General features: G+C 46.4%; 1 protein-coding gene across 1 annotated transcript in view; it reads left to right on the top strand.

The window, feature by feature from the left end:
- Nucleotides 1–16,237, top strand: part of PSMD11 (proteasome 26S subunit, non-ATPase 11) — a 430,446-nt gene that overhangs the window by 318,916 nt on the left and 95,293 nt on the right. The window contains exon 12 of the mRNA XM_069237974.1: nucleotides 4,446–4,497. Within this exon, the coding sequence (XP_069094075.1) occupies nucleotides 4,446–4,497 (52 nt within the window). The remainder of the gene's footprint in view (nucleotides 1–4,445; nucleotides 4,498–16,237) is intronic.

Here is a 16,237-nt window from a genome sequence, read left to right as displayed (position 1 = left end):
TTCCTGGGAAGGATGGCAGACAGGCACTTGATTCACCCTCTCCAAGGAGAAGAAGGCAGTGATATCCGATGGTGGGGTGAATGTCTTGAACGACGACTCCAAGTAGGAAAGGTTGTTGCGACCCTTAATACCCTCTGGCAGTATCAAGATTCACACATTACTCCTTTGTGAGTGGCCCTCCGTGTTCTCTGCTCTGTCTTCAAGATGTTGAACACATTCCTGCAGGTTGCAGATCACTGCTTGATATTTGATCTCCAGTGGTTACAGGATAGCTAGAGCCTTCTCCCCTTTCCGAGACCTTGTCTGCGAGCTTGCAGTGGTCTTCGCACAGGAAGCTTAATTCAATAAAACTACGGACCCAAGCCTGGTTTCCATGGAGACTTTGGAGTGTTTGATGAATGCCAATACTTGATCCAGTTTGTCCGATGTGGAGAGCTGTGGGGTAGCGCCTAACACCTTATAATAGAGTGTCTGGGATGAGGAACTGTGCTTCCGCTGTGGCCGGAGGCGGCATGGGCATGCGGAGCGCATTCTACCCATTGTCCATGGTGCTGTGGGTCCAGAGAGCAGACAGTTCAAGAGCCATGAGGGTTGTCGAACAGGGCCAGGTGGGTCATCGAGGCCTGAGGAGCAGGAGTAGTAAAGGCCTCTCCGTAGATGCCACTGCCACGGGGGGAGGGGCACCTCTTTATAAAGAGCTGTCCCTGAAAGAGAGATGAAGACGAAGACAACAGGTATCTTGTCAGTATAAGGGTCCCAGAGCCACTCAGGTGGGTAAGCAAACTCCAGACCAGCCTCCATTTGTGGTCACTATCCTTAGGTGCCGCCCACTTGCCTCAATGTAAGTGCTGACTCCGGGGAGAAGGTCTGTAGACTAATGCAGCTGGGACTGTTTAAATCAAGGTGTCCACACCAAGGTCCACATGGGAAGACCAGAGGAAGGCGACACTCACTGCAAGTGCCAGGCCAAGCAGGTGCATGATCTAGGGGAGTTATCCAAAAACGCCATCTAGGATGTCAGTGAAAGTGGAACCCAGCCACACGGCTGCTGCCAGCTCGAGTCATGCCAATGTCGCCCCACACGCGCCTCTAGACGCCGAAGCGGTCGACCGAAAGTGATGGTGCCTGGATACGGTAGGATGTCTGTGCAGATAAAAAAAAAGGTTTCCCTGGGCTTGCCCTAACCAACCTGAGGGGGGTACTTATCTGGAATCCTCTCTGCCCTCCCTGGAGACCCGCCATGTAGAGGTTTCCTGGAGGATCACTTGCCACCAGCAGAGGTAGCAGTAGTTATGGTGCAGGGACACTGATGGAACAAAAGCCTGGCCCACGTGCAGCACCAGCTCCGCGATGAGCCAATGTAAGGTCCAAAGTAACAAGGCCACCCCGCAACCTAACTTTGGACCCTGACTGTGTTCGGCTACTCCCCAATTGTCATAGTAAGTAGTCAGTAGGAGCAGCATAAGCTTGTGGAATACTCTACTTTTGGTAGTTTTATCTGCTTTTCATTTTGTTTAATCACTGTTTTTACACAGTGCAACTATTACCTTAATGGTTATAGTTGCCACTGCTTATATCATAATGGCATACATATGCAGTATAATGCAGCCCGGAAATACTGTTTATACACAGAAGCATGGGCACACAATCGGTGCTCGGTTGTGGTTCAGGATGGAGGGTATTCTGTACAAAAATTGTAACTGGAGAAATGTTTGGTTCACTGTGCGGGCTAGGCACTGCAACATGCTGCATGAAAGATGCTTACGTTGGTGAACAAATAACGGGTATGGAAACAATTAGAATGTTAACATAGAATGTATGGCAGATGAATCATTATGCAAAGAGGGGAAAGGTGGTTACTTATCCGTGTAGATACTATGTGCAGCTGGCCCGTCTACAGGAAACCCATCTTCCTGAGGAGGCCAGTAAGGTGAGACGAAAGTGGGGAGGTTGCTTATCCCATCTTAGCTGTAGTTCACATGAGTGTGAGGTAGGACTGTGACTGGCCCCTGAGCCTGCCATTTGTGAAAAGGAAAATTCAGGATATGAAGGAAAGATGCATAATACTGACTGGGAAACTAAATGGCAGGAAAATAACGATAGTGGATATAAATGCCCTGACTGTAGATAATACATTTTTTGCCAGTCTACACAATGTAGTGACCCCCTATCTGGGCTCAGTGATAAACTGAGTGAAAGACTTTGTGTCCTGGATGAGTGTATAAACTGCTCGCCACCATTTCTCACATACAAACAAAAGACGTCATGCTCAATGCATCAGGTAATGAACCAATTAACCTAGTAGACATATGGTGACCACATAACCTTCTTAAAAGTAAATACTCACTACGTACAACCACATACTCCAGGATTGACTTTATGCTGATTAACATGGGCGCTACCTAGTAGTGTACTCGTGTGACTTGTCACTATCGGACCACTCCACTGTATATTTTGAATACGCCATGGGCAACTAAAGGACTAGAATACCTACTTGGAGGTGGCCAGTTTTTCCCTGCCTAAGCTGGCATTTCGTGAATGTATTGGTTGTGTTGAGACATTGTGATCTTCTAGGTCAAATCTTTTGTCAAGAACGTGGACACTGCCTAAATAGAGAGAGCTAACTGTCCAGGTTACATAATGCAGCCATGGGGAATGCACTTGATGGTAGTTTAGAGGCCCTGCACTTGGAGATACTGGAGAAAAAAATGATAGAGGAGTTATTCTAGAATAAATTATCTTGTTGAGTCCTACATAGAGTAGGAGACACCACTGTCAAACTACTGTCCCGGCTCTTAAAACATTACCAGGCTTCCAAATGCATCAATGCCATTAGGGATATGTAGGGGACAGCCTCCTACACACAGAATGGTAAAGTTTCAGTGTTTGGTGGCATGTGTGGCTGTAGATATGCATTCTTTGCATAGTCCTGCCATCTAGTGTTGGGTCTGGAGTGTGCAAGTTGTTGTTCTTCTGAAGTCTTTTGAAACGCGAGGTAGTGACCGCTCCTCTTGGTGGTAATGCTCATGGACATCAACTCCATTGTTAGATTATTTTCTTCCGCAGACTTGTCTGGTCTGGTCGTGAATGAATGGGTCAAGACCATTTTCAGAATCTTTCCGTTTGTGATCCACCATCGGTATTGTTTTCGCATGCATTCCCACCTTTGCATCTCGAGATTGAAAAAACATTGCTCGTCTGATTGTGCTTGAACAAAGGCCCTTTTGCACCTTGCTTTTGTGGGCCTATCTTTCTTTTCCCTTTGGTGTAGAATGCCCTGCTGTGGGAATGGGCACCCTTCCGTTTCTGTCATGCGGCATACCCCCAGACTGACCTTCAACAGGCCTGCAACTTCTGTGTGTCTCCAGACCACAGAGAAGAGGACTGCGAGGTTTGCCAATCCTTTCGGTCCAAGAAGACCCTTCGTGACCGGAGGGTACATCACAGGGAGATGCAGGGATGAGAGGTGGACAACACATCCAACATCTTTGGACACTAGGCTGTCGAAGAAGAGAAGGAGCTCCATGAGGCCGACGAAGAGGCTTTTTCCATCAAGCGGCCAGACGAACATTTTTGGATTTTACTGAACATGCCTTGCAGGTTGGGCATCCTGTCAGCCTGGGAGAACGAAGGGGCAAGAGTTCCAGTATGACACACAGCTATGTCCTAGTACTTTCTAATCTATAGGAGATGCTAGACTACACATTGCTTTTGTAGACTCAGATATGGCTATGAAGCAACTGGCAGATCACCTTATTTTGTATCTCATGTAATAATGACCCATCTTATATCGGAGAACACACTGAAATACCACAATTTGTTATTCTAGACCCAGCAGCAGTGTGGTATGCCGCCACTCGTAAAAAATATGACTGAACCTCCCACAGAACATTCTGATTCTACAAGTCTGTACAAATGCTGAATATGCATTTTTTTTCTGACTCACCTGGAGCACCCACATGGCACGCTCCTGAAGAAGCTCCTCTCTGATTGTGGCACACACTGCTGGGGCAGAGATTTGATAATACCAAAGCATGTACAAAAATGGATTCCACTCGCTTCTTCCTAGCCTTCGTGTGCTGCCGCATACCACACTCTCACTGGGACCAGACGCTGATTGTGGCGTAGACAGATGGTACCTCGTATTGTCCAGGAACAGCCTTCTAAGAAGGGGGTGGTAATCCTCGTTAGTGGTATGTAAGTACCGATGATCCACATCCAAGATGATATTATGAACATAAGTCGTTGTTAATCCAGAATGACACAGTTTTGTATGCTGACGTCAGACTTAAGTTCAAGGGAGTGTACTGTGTTTAGCGTCTGCCTTATTCAGAAATCTCTAGTCTGTATTATTTTTTTAATTTGAGACTGTAATATGCATTATTCTTTATTGGCTGTCCTACTCTGTTCCTGAACTTTTTTTTCTCACACCTTTTTCATGGCAGCCTGATGTAGAGCGAAAATTATCTCAGATGATCCTGGACAAAAAGTTTCATGGTGAGTTTCTGTACCTTTTCATGGTCTGTCCTGACAGCGCAGCTGTTGCCAGACAATTATGTGAGTGTCACTAGAGGGGCTTCCGCTCTGCCCACATGTTTGGAGTACATGTTTTGATTTGGCAGAACCTGCTGCTTTCACAAACCACCTCTTGCCTTCCACTCAGCTGTGATCATTTTGTTTGTTTATCCTGCTGCTCATGCTTTATCTTGCAAGAACACACACAAGACATTGAAATGCTAATAAAGTGTCATAGCAAATTAGATAGTTTGTTTTTCTCTGACAGCATTACAGATGGGAGGAGGACAGTCATTAACCTGAATGGACTTTTAGATCTGGGATGAGAGTACCACTGTCACCTTACCTTTTTTACCTACACCATTATTATTGTACGTTTCTTTTCTTCCACAGAAATGCATATCTGTTCCCATGCTATTTGCTTGCTATTACCTTGTAATGCTTCATATTACCAGACCTATTCTCAGTGCTTGTTTACATCTTAGCTTGGTGGTGTTTTAGTGCTGTAGGGACAAACTGTTGACTTGGTATTAACAGGAAAATTAACCATACTGCTGGAAGTTATAGAACGTATTATCTATCCTTGCTATACAGAGTGCTTTCATTGCTTTACATGCTTTGTGTAAGGTATAAATGAAGATCCTCTTTGTTCATATGGATGGGTACTTAGCAGTCTTGGATCACTGTCCACGTGTTACCATAACAATAGCTGTATCAGTGGTTCGATGTAGAGCTTTTATTCCATTATCAAGTACTGTTTAGTGTGTGTTACTGAGAAGTTCATAATCCAGATGTCGAAGGAGCATGCTCTGATAGTCTGTGCAACCCCCAGGTGTCAGAAATATGTTTGTAGTTGCAGTGCTCTGTGATGCTGATTTGCAGATGTGTGCACACATGGCTACCAGCTGATTTGCACTATTCACACTGAGAACAACCCTAAAAAGAATAGCTGCTCTTGCCATCTTCGGTGAGATGCTAGCCTGGCCTATGGAACTTAGCCAGCATTTACAGAAGAAACAGCATCTTGGAACTTTTCCCAAGCCCTGCACTTTATGTATCCCAAGCACTCTAAGTTGACGGTGTGATCCTTGACTTTGCCACAGTGCCCTACCTAAGGTTGCCAATATCCCCTTGTAGTCTTGGGAATGCAGGAGACTTGTTCTGCCTACGGTGGAGCTTGGGGACTCCTGTATTCCTTCTCACTGATATTGTTTTTGCCCCGAGTTCTGAAGATCAGAATCTACCAGGCCCACGTCATCCCAGTGGCCCTGAATTGGGCACTAGGAGTATGGTGTCCAGAGTGTGAGCATCGGTTCTCCAATCAGGCTGCCCCTCTGGTAGGACCTGCTGTTGCAGCAATGGAGAAGGATTTTGGTCCTGTCTTCACAATCTCCAGTTTCATGCTTGGAGATTGAGCAGCAACAGCTGAACACCTTCATTCCTCTTCCGGAGGTGGTTGATGTCATCTTGGAGCCAGGCGTCTCTTGACAAACACTGGACCCTAAAATAGCACTGAGATTTCTCATACCAGAGAACACCGGGTGAACAATCTGTTCTTTGTGGGGGTTCACTGGAGGAAAAAAAAAAAAAAAAAGGCCATGCAGAAGCAGACCAGCTCCCACTGTCCCAAAAGCAGCCTCCGGAAGAACTGCAAGCTCATTCCACCAGGGCTAAAGCCGCTACCGCAGTTACTATACCGAATATCTGACCAGCAGCTATGTGGGCGTGACTCCATACATTCATGAAGCAGTAATGTCTGGACAGCCATGTTCGCTAAGAGCAGCATTTTGGCCCGCTCGGTTCTACAGGACTTTTTCATTTGAATCCGTTAACAGATCCACCTCCTAATAGGTACTACTTTGGTGACTTTTCAGAAGGTGAGGAGTCCTGATCCATTCTGACACCTAGGGATTTTTCTAAAGGTGAGTAAACTGCAGTTAGTTTCCATCATAAAGAGCATTATCAAAGGTAAGTAACTTGTGGAGAAATCCAACAAAGATTCTGTTCCTCTTGCAGCGTCTTTTCTACATTGCTATGCAGGCCTCCTGTGTGCTAAGATGGGGACAAAGTACTGGTCTACGGCTCTAGTACTTATTACACTTTGGTGAAGGTGGAATGCCAGATCCATCTAGGAAGATTTGTGCTCACAACCCTGTAACTTGGTTCGTCATGATTGTCTTCACACCTCCAAATGTTTGTAGGTGCTTCGAATTATTGAGCAACATCCTGTTCTTCTTGCCAGCCAGATATTGCACGCACCCAAGACCAGAGTCCCCACTCAGACCAGTTCTGTTTTGTATAGATGTGTGATGCATATTGGATACAGACTGAAGCCAGTATCTGCTTGTGCTGGGGTAAATGAGCATACCGCAGAAAATGGGTGATCAGTTTCACCCTGGGAATGTGCACTGGATAATTTATGAATTGGAAACCTCCATGATTCACTGGGTATTCAGGCTTTTAGAAAGAGGGAGGGGTGGAGGAGCAGTGTAAGTGCATATTTGAATTCCTGAGAAGGAGATGTTTTGCTTGGAGAATATTTTCAAATATAGTGTAAAAAGCTTTACTTATCCTATAAACAAAGTCTTTTTTTTTTTCTTTTCTCAATAAAATTACATATCTTTGTGAAGCGCCCTTTTTGTGGCAGGAAAAAGACACGATCTCTTTTGTTTGACTGCCAGATACTCGTGAGCCCAAAGAATTTTCTTTCTGGTCAAAAATATATATAAATATGTGTAGCTGCAGATACACATGCTTTGCATAAGTCTGCCATCTAGTGTTGGGCTCAGTGTGTTACAAGTTTTTGTTTGAAGAAGCTTTTTCGAGTCACAAGATCGAGTGACTCCTCCTCTCGGTGATAGTGCGCATGGGCATTGAGTCCTTTGTGAGATTTTCTTTCCGCCGTCTGGTTCGGGCATGTTCCCTCTCGCTCTGGTAGATCTTGGTTCGGTACTAACTGAACTGCTGACTTTTCTCTAAACATCTGTATTGTTTTTCGATCGTGTTTTTCTGACTATACTCGATCCGCTTGTATCGTCTGGATCGATTAAACGCCTTCTCGGGCCTACTTCAACACAGGCTGATGGATCGGACTCCGTTTTGCTTTTGCCCTTGGTGCCAAGCCAAGTTCCCCTACACCGACCAACACTCGGTGTGCAACCTCTGCCTCTCTCCCGACCACCAGGAGGAAACCAGTGAGCTATGTCGATCCTTCCGCTCCACGAAAACTCTGCGGGCTCGAATAGCGCATCGGTTAGAGATGGCATCCAAGTCGGCCGAACAAACGTACAACATTTTCGTTGCGGAACAAGCACAGACTGCAGTTTCCATCGCAGATTCTGATTCTGACCATGACTCCGATAGTGAGTACGCCATCCCCTTCCCATCACCAAAAAACATCAAAAAAGTCATCACAATTGGCTTTGGGTCCACCACTGCTTGCCGTGTTTGGACCTGAAAGATACGTCTCGAGACCAAAACTCTGGTTCGGCATCAAAAAGGACCAAAATGCATTCAGCGTCGACCGAACAGCGTTCCACACCTGTTTTGGGATCGACTCGAAAAGTGGAGGCTTCCACCTCTGAGCTGAAACATCCATCTTCTCCATCTTCCACCTTGGAGCTGAAACACCCAACATCCATTTCGGAGTGGAAAAAGATTCCATCAGTTTCGAAGCTGACATTCCCAGCCTGATTAAAACAATCGGTCTCCAAGCTTTTGGAGATCAAACCTGTGGGGAAGAAATATGTTCCAACTACAGAAGAATCATCAGACATTAAGCCCATACTTGAAGTAATGGATGATGAACAGCGCAAAATCCAAATCCATAAGGATACTGGAAGGATTATTGCTTCTCCTCCTTCTACAAATAAAAGCAAACTGTCTTTCCAAGAGACTTTGGAAGCTGGGCCTTCACCTGCCAAGATTTTCAAACATAACGAGAAGTCAAAGGCAGTACATCAGCCTTCACCACCACATTCTCCTTTGTTTCCCACTTCTCCACCACTGATAATCCACCACCATCTTCACCTACACAGTTTTCTCCGCAGTCCCCTGTTTCTTCACATGGGGATGACTTGGGTGACAATCCATACAATGTAGACCCATAGGATTTGTATGACTCAGACCCTATTCCACCTAATGATCCTGATGTATACCCTACTAGGCCATCTCCACCTTAATACACCATGTCCTATAATCCGGTCATTGCTAGGGCAGCTTTATATCACAATGTGCAGTTGCACTCGGATCCCATAAAGGATGATTTTTTTATTTAACACACTTTCCTCTACACACACAGAGTACCAATGCTCCCAAGCATGCTTAAACATGCACATGACATTTTTAAAGAGCCAATAAAGGCTAGGGTACTTACACCAAGGGTGGACAAGAAATATAAAGCTGCACCATCAGTTCCACTGTTAACACACAATTGCCACCTGATTCTGTTGTTAATGCTCCTCCCCCCGATAAGGAAAGATGTAAATTTGACACAGCAGGGAAGGGATTTGCAACTCAAGCTGCAAATCACTGGAGAATCGCCAACTCCCAGGCTCTTTAGCCAGATACAATAGAGCTCATTGGGATGAAATGGAGGAGTTCCTACAATATCTCCCACCGGAACACCAAAAAAGGGCACAGCAGGTAGTTGCAGAGGGACTGGCTATCCAACAACCAAATTAGATCCGCCCTAGATGCAGCAAACACCGCATCTATGGGTATTAACACTAGTGTAATCAACAGAAGGCATGCTTGGTTGCGATCTTCAGTGTTCAAATCTGAGATACAACAAGCTGTACTTAATATGCCGTTAAACAAACAGCAGTTATTTGGACCAGAGGTGGATACTACCATAGATACATTAAAAAAGGACTGACACAGCTAAGGCCATGGGTGCTGTAAGGAAATGCCTCCTTGGCATAGTTACCCCCTGACCTTTTGCCTTTGCTAAGTTTTGCTTGAAAGTGTGCTGGGACCCTGCTAACCAGGCCCCAGCACCAGTGTTCTTTCCCTAAACTGTGCATTTGCTTCCACAATTGGCACAGCCCTGTCACTCGGGTAAGTCCCTTGTAACTGGTGCCCCTGGTACCAAGGGCCCTGATGCCAGGGAAGGTCTCTAAGGGCTGCAGCATGTCTTATGCCACCCTGGGGACCCCTCACTCAGCACATGCACACTGCATCACAGCTTGTGTGTGCTGGTGGGGAGATAGACTGTCGACATGGCCCTCTTGACATGGCACTCCCCTCAGAGTGCAATGCCAACCTCACACTGCCTGTGGCATAGGTAAGTCACCCCTCTAGCAGGCCTTACAGCCCTAAGGCAGGGTGCACTATACCACAGGTGAAGTCATATGTGCATGAGCACCATGCCCCTACAGTGTCTAGGCAAAACCTTAGATATTGTAAGTGCAGGGTAGCCATAAGAGTATATGGTCTGGGAGTTTGTCAAACACAAACTCCACAGTTCTATAATGGCTACACTGAAATCTGGGAAGTTTGGTATCAAGCTTCTCAGCACAATAAATGCACACTGGTGCGAGTGTGCAATTTCTTGTAACATGCACCCAGAGGGCAGCCTAGAGATGCCCCCTGAATACCAATCTGACTTCTAGTGTGGGGCTGACCAGTTTCTGACAGCCTGCTACAACCAGATGAGTTGCTGGCCACCACATGAGGAGAGTGCCTTTGTCACTCTGTGGCCAGGAACAAAGCCTGCACTGGGTGGAGGTCCATCACACCTCCCCCTGCAGGAACTGTAACACCTGGCGGTGAGCTTCTAAGGCTCATCCCCTTTGTTACAGCGCCCCAGGGCATCCCAGCTAGTGGAGATGCCTGCCCCTCCGGCCACTGCCCCCACTTTTGGCGGCAAGGCTGGGTGAGATAATTAGAAAAACAAGGAGGAGTCACCCACCAGTCAGGACAGCTCCTAAGGTGCCCTGAGCTGAGGTGACCCCTGCCTTTAGAAATCCTCCATCTTAGTTTTGGAGGATTCCCCCAATAGGATTTGCACCCCCCTCCCCCACAGGGAGGAGGCACAAAGTAGCCACCCTCCAGGACAGTAGCTATTGGCTACTGCCCTCCCAGACCTAAACACACCCCTACATTTAGTATTTAGGGGCACCCCAGAACCCAGGAAATCAGATTCCTGCAACCTGAACTAAGGACTGCTGACCTGAAAGCCTGCAGAGACGACGGAAGATGACAACTGCTTAGGCCCCCGCCCTACTGGCCTGTCTCCTGACTTGAAAACCTGCAACAGTGACGCATACAACAGGGACCAGTGACCTCTGAAGCCTCAGAGGACTGCCCTGAATCTAAGGACCAAGAAACTCCCGTGAGCAGCGGCTCTGCTCAACAACACCAACAACCTGGCAATAAAGAAGCAACTTTTAAAGAACTCACTCTTCCCGCCGGAAGCGTGAGACTTCACCCTCTGCACCTGACGCCCCTGGCTCGAGATCCAGAGAACAAACCCCACAGGGAGGACTCCCAGGCGACTGCAACCCTGTGAGTAGCCATACGACAACCCTGGCCCCCCACAGCGACGCCTGCAGAGAGAATCCAGAGGCTCCCCTGACCGCGACTGCCTGTAACAAGGGACCCGACGCCTGGACCAAGCATGGAACCTGCAGCCTCCAGGACCAGAAGGAACCGAACCTCAGTGCAGGAGTGACCCCCAGGCCTCCCTCTGCCTATCCCAGGTGGTGGCTGGCCTGAGAAGCCCCCCCTGTGCCTGCCTGCATCGCTAGAGTGACCCCTGGGCCCCTCCATTGTTTCCTATACAAAACCCGACGCCTGCTTTGCACACTGCACTGTGAGCCTACTTGTGGTCTCCCCCCCCCCCCCACCCCCCACCCCCCAGTGCTCTACAAAACCCCCCTGGTCTGCCCCCTGAGGACGCGGGTACTTACCTGCTGGCAGACTGGAACCGGAGAATCCCTGTTCTTCATAGGCACCTGTGTGTTTTGGGCATCTCTTTGACCTCCACACCTGACCGGCCCTGAGCTGCTGGTGTGGTAACTTTGGGGTTTACTTAAACCCCCCAACGATGGGCTGCCTATGCCCAGGAACTGAGACTTGTAAGTGTCTTACTTACCTCACAGTCTAACCAATACTTACCTCCCCCAGGAACAGTTGATTTTTGCACTTTCTACTTTTAAAATAAATTATTGCCATTTTAACAAAAACTGTATGTGTTATTGCTCTAATTCAAAGTTCCTAACTTACCTGTGTGGAGTACCTTGCATTTTATATATTTACTTCAAATCTTGAACTTGTGATTCTAAAAATAAGATATTTTTCTATATCAAAACTATTGGCCTGGAGTTAAGTCTTTGGGTGTGTGTTTCTCATTTATTGCCTGTGTGTACAACAAATGCTTAACACTACCCTCTGATAAGTCTACTGCTCGACCACACCACCACAAAATAGAGCATTAGAATTATCTAATTTTGCCACTATCTTACCTCTAAGGGGAACCCTTGGACTCTGTGCACCCTATCTCTTACTTTGAGATTGTATATACAGAGCCAGCTTCCTACAGGTGCTCTTTATACAACGCCTGTCCGGGGTACTTTTCGCAGGCCCCACTTCAGAGGTGGTTTTAAACCATCAACATCAGAGCCCTATATGTCCCAACAAAAGCAGGGACAATAATATCACTCCAGAAGGTCTTTCAGAGGATCCTACAGAGGAAACAACTTAAGAGGTAGAGGGAAATCCACTGCTACAAGAGGTGCCTCCACCTCATCAAAACAGTGACTCTCTCCACATCCCCACACAGTATACATGTCCTGTGGGAGGAAGACTAGAACATTTCTACCATCAGTGGCACACCATTACATCAGGTCAATGTGTGCTGTAAATTATCCACTATGGTTATTGCCTGGAACTCAACTCTACTCCACCAAACATTCCCCCTCGCTCGCACAGGTTTTCTTTAGAACACCTAATTTTGTTAAAACAAGAGGTACAATCACTTCTACTTAAAGGTGCACTAGAGATCGTACCTATACCTCAACAAGAGACAGGAGTATTTTCTCTATACTTCCTCATACCAAAAAAGGATGGTACTCTCCGACCAATCCTAGATCTCAGACCCCTCAATCAGTACATTCTCTCAGAACATTTCCACATGGTCACTCTTCAGGATGTCATTCCCTTACTACAAAAACAGGACTACATGACAGCATTAGATCTAAAAGATGCTTACTTCCATATTTCCATACATCCAGCACATCGCAAATACTTAAAATTTGTGAACGCAGACAAGCACTACCAATTCAAAATGCTACCCTTTGGGGTAACAGCACCAATGGTATTCGCCAAATGCAGCATACCTCAGAAGACAACATATACATGCCTTTCCCTTTCTGGATGACTGGCTCATAAAAGCCAGCACCATTCATACGTGTCAACAGCATACACAATACCCTACACAGTCCAGGTTTCACAGTCAATTACCAAAAATCTCATCTGCAACCAGCGCAAGTACAACCATGTTTGGGAGCAATTCTGAACACTCAGTCAGCATTAGCTTACCCAAACCCACCGAGAAATAAAGCTTTCCGCAATCTCATATCTCAGCTACAATACAATCAAACTTACACATTAAGGTTTATCATGAAACTCTTTGGAATGATGGCATTGTGCATAGCAATAGTACCCAATGCACGTCTAAACATGAGACCCCTACAACAGTGTCTCTCGTAACAATGGTCTCAGGCACAGGGTCAGTTTCACGATCTAGTGTTGTTGGACCACCAAACTTACAACTCTCTGCAATGGTGGAATCACACCAACTTATCAAAAGGGTGGCCATTTGAGGACCCTGTGCCACAGACCATAATCGCCACCGATGCATCAATGACAGGTTGGGGAGCCCATCTCAACAATCTTTCTATACAGGGAGAATGGGACTCACCCCAACAAGCTTACCACATAAACCACTTGGAATTGCTAGCAGTGTTCTCAGCACTCAAAGCATTCCAGCCACAGATCACACACACAACAGTGTTAATAAGGACAGACAACAATGTATTATCTGCAAAAACAGAGGGGGGGGGGATTATAACCCAGGGATACACAACCAACTAGCGGACGTCTTAAGCAGGACGCAGCAACAAATACACGAATGGGAAATTCACGCACAAGTGATTCAACAGTACTTTCGCATGTGGGGAACACCACACATAGACCTCTTCGCAACAAGCGAAAATGCAAAATGCCCAAACTTCACTTCCAGGTTCCCACACCCTCGATCCAAGGGCAATGCTCTATGGATCAATTGGTCAGGGATATTTGCTTATGCTTTTCCCGCTCTCCCACTAATTCCATTTCTGGTCAACAAGATCTCTCACACCTCCCTCACTATGATACTCATAGCTCCCACCTGGGCACGTCAACACTGGTACACAACACTGTTAGATCTATCTGTAGTACCACATCACAAGCTCCCAAACAGACCAGACCTATTGACTCAAAACAAAGGTCAGATCAGGCATCCCAATCCCAGTATGCTCAACCTAGCGATTTGGCTCCTGAGATAATAGTTTGGATATCTACTTCCATCAGAATGTATGGACATTCTAAAAGAAGCGAGTAAACCTACAACTAGACAGTGCTTTGCTGCTAAATGGAAGCGTTTTGTATATTACTGTCAACCCAAAAACATTGATCCACTTTAAGCATCAGTACAGGATATTGTCTGTTATTTGCTTTACTTACAAAAAGCAAATCTTGCATATTCATCTATTAAAATACATTTAATAGCAATATCAGCCTAACTCCGAAAGAGACAGAATACTTCTCTGTTTAGAATTCCTGTCGTAAAAGCGTTTATGGAAGGCCTTAAAAGAGTTATTCCACCTAGAGCTCCACCAGCTCCTGCATGGAATCTTAACATTGTGCTTTCAAGGCTTATGGGTCCACCATTTGAACCCATTAATTCTTGCCCTGTTTAATTTCTCTCATGGAAAGTTGCTTTCCTAGTAGCAGTTACTTAAGGAGAGTTATTGAAATTCAAGCATTCACTTTAGAAGAACCTTTCTTACAAATTCACAAACACCAAATAGTACTTAGGACAAATCCAAAATTCCTACCCAAAGTGGTTTTACCATTTCACATCAGTCAGTCAGTGGAATTGCCATTCTTCTTTCCATAGCCAAATTCCGTTGCTGAAAGAACTTTTCACACTGTTGATGTCATAAGAGCTCTCATTTATTTATTATATAGACCGAACAAAAAATTTCATAAGATCTAAGCAACTTTTTTGTGGCTTTTCAGCAGTGCCATAAGCGTAATCCTATTTCAAATCAGGGATTAGCCAGATGGATAGTAAAGTGTATTCAAACTTGCTATCTTAAAGCTAAAAGGCAACTATTAGTAACTCTTAAAGCACATTCTACTAGAAAGAAAGGAGCTTCAATGGCATTCTTAGGAAATATACCAATGGCAGACATATGCAAAGCAGCCACATGGTCCGCACAACACACATTTACTAAACACTACTGTGTGGACTTGCTAACTCACCAACAAGCAAATGTTGCTCAAGCAGTGCTTAAACACTATTTCAGACTACTCCAACTCCTACAGGCTAGCCACTGATTATTTCAGTCTAAGCAAAGCATGTGTATCTGCTGCTACACATGCCATCAAACGAAAAATGTCACGTACCCAGTAGACATCTGTTCGTGGCATTTAGTGCTGCAGATTCACATGCGCCCTCCCTCCTCCCCAGAAGCCTGTAGCCATTGTACTTTCTTTATGTAAATATGTGTTCGATGGCATCTGTCGCTGTAGATACACATGTTGTGCATAGCCCGCCATCTGGTGTTGGGTCGGAGTGTTACAAGTTGTTTTTCTTCGAAGAAGTCTTTCGAGTCACGGGACCGAGGGACTCCTCCTCTTTGTCTCCATTGCGCATGGGCGTCGACTCCATCTTCGATTGTTTTCTTTCCGCCATCGGGTTCGGACGTGTTCCTTTCGCTCCGGGTTTCGGAACGGAAAGTTAGCTCAAAATCTGAAAATTACGTCGGTATTGTTGCGTTCGGGATCGGGTTAGATAGCATCGACAACGCATCGATACGATAACATCTCCGTTGCCCTTCGGGGTAGTTTTCGATCCCCCGTCGGGGCCTGGTCGGCCCGACCGCGTGTGACATCGACGCTGATGGAACGGACCCCGTTCCGTTTCTGTCCTAAATGCCACAACAAATACCCATATACAGACCAACATTCGGTCTGTAACCTGTGCCTGACGCCCGAGCACAGGGAAGAAACTTGTGAGGCCTGTCGTGCGTTCCGGTCCCGAAAAACGCTCCGTGACCGCCGAGCCAGAAGACTGCAAATGGCGTCCACGCCGACAGGACACCGAGATTTCGAGGAACAAGAAGAAGTAGAAGCCTTCTCGATCCATGAATCGGACTCTGACGAATTCGACGACCATGAAACAGTGAGTAAGACGTCGAAGATAGCACATAAGAAAACTAACAAGGCCCAGGGGACGCCACTGCCGTCAGGCCATGGCTCAACCCATAAACTCGGTGACCGACCATCGGCACTGAAGAAGGCCGAAATAGTGCCGAGATCGTCCGACTCGGGTCGAGACACAGGCACCCAGCCATCTCGGGACCGAGATAGTGCTGCCGGCAAAGATCGACGCCGAGATAGCGGAGCCGAAGCTGCTCGACGCAGAGACAGCAGCACCGAGGAGGATCGACGC

This window comes from Pleurodeles waltl, chromosome 6 (assembly GCF_031143425.1).
Source record: "Pleurodeles waltl isolate 20211129_DDA chromosome 6, aPleWal1.hap1.20221129, whole genome shotgun sequence".
In the NCBI taxonomy this organism is placed as follows: Eukaryota; Metazoa; Chordata; class Amphibia; order Caudata; family Salamandridae; genus Pleurodeles; species Pleurodeles waltl.
This window is presented reverse-complemented; position numbering and strand designations above follow the sequence as displayed.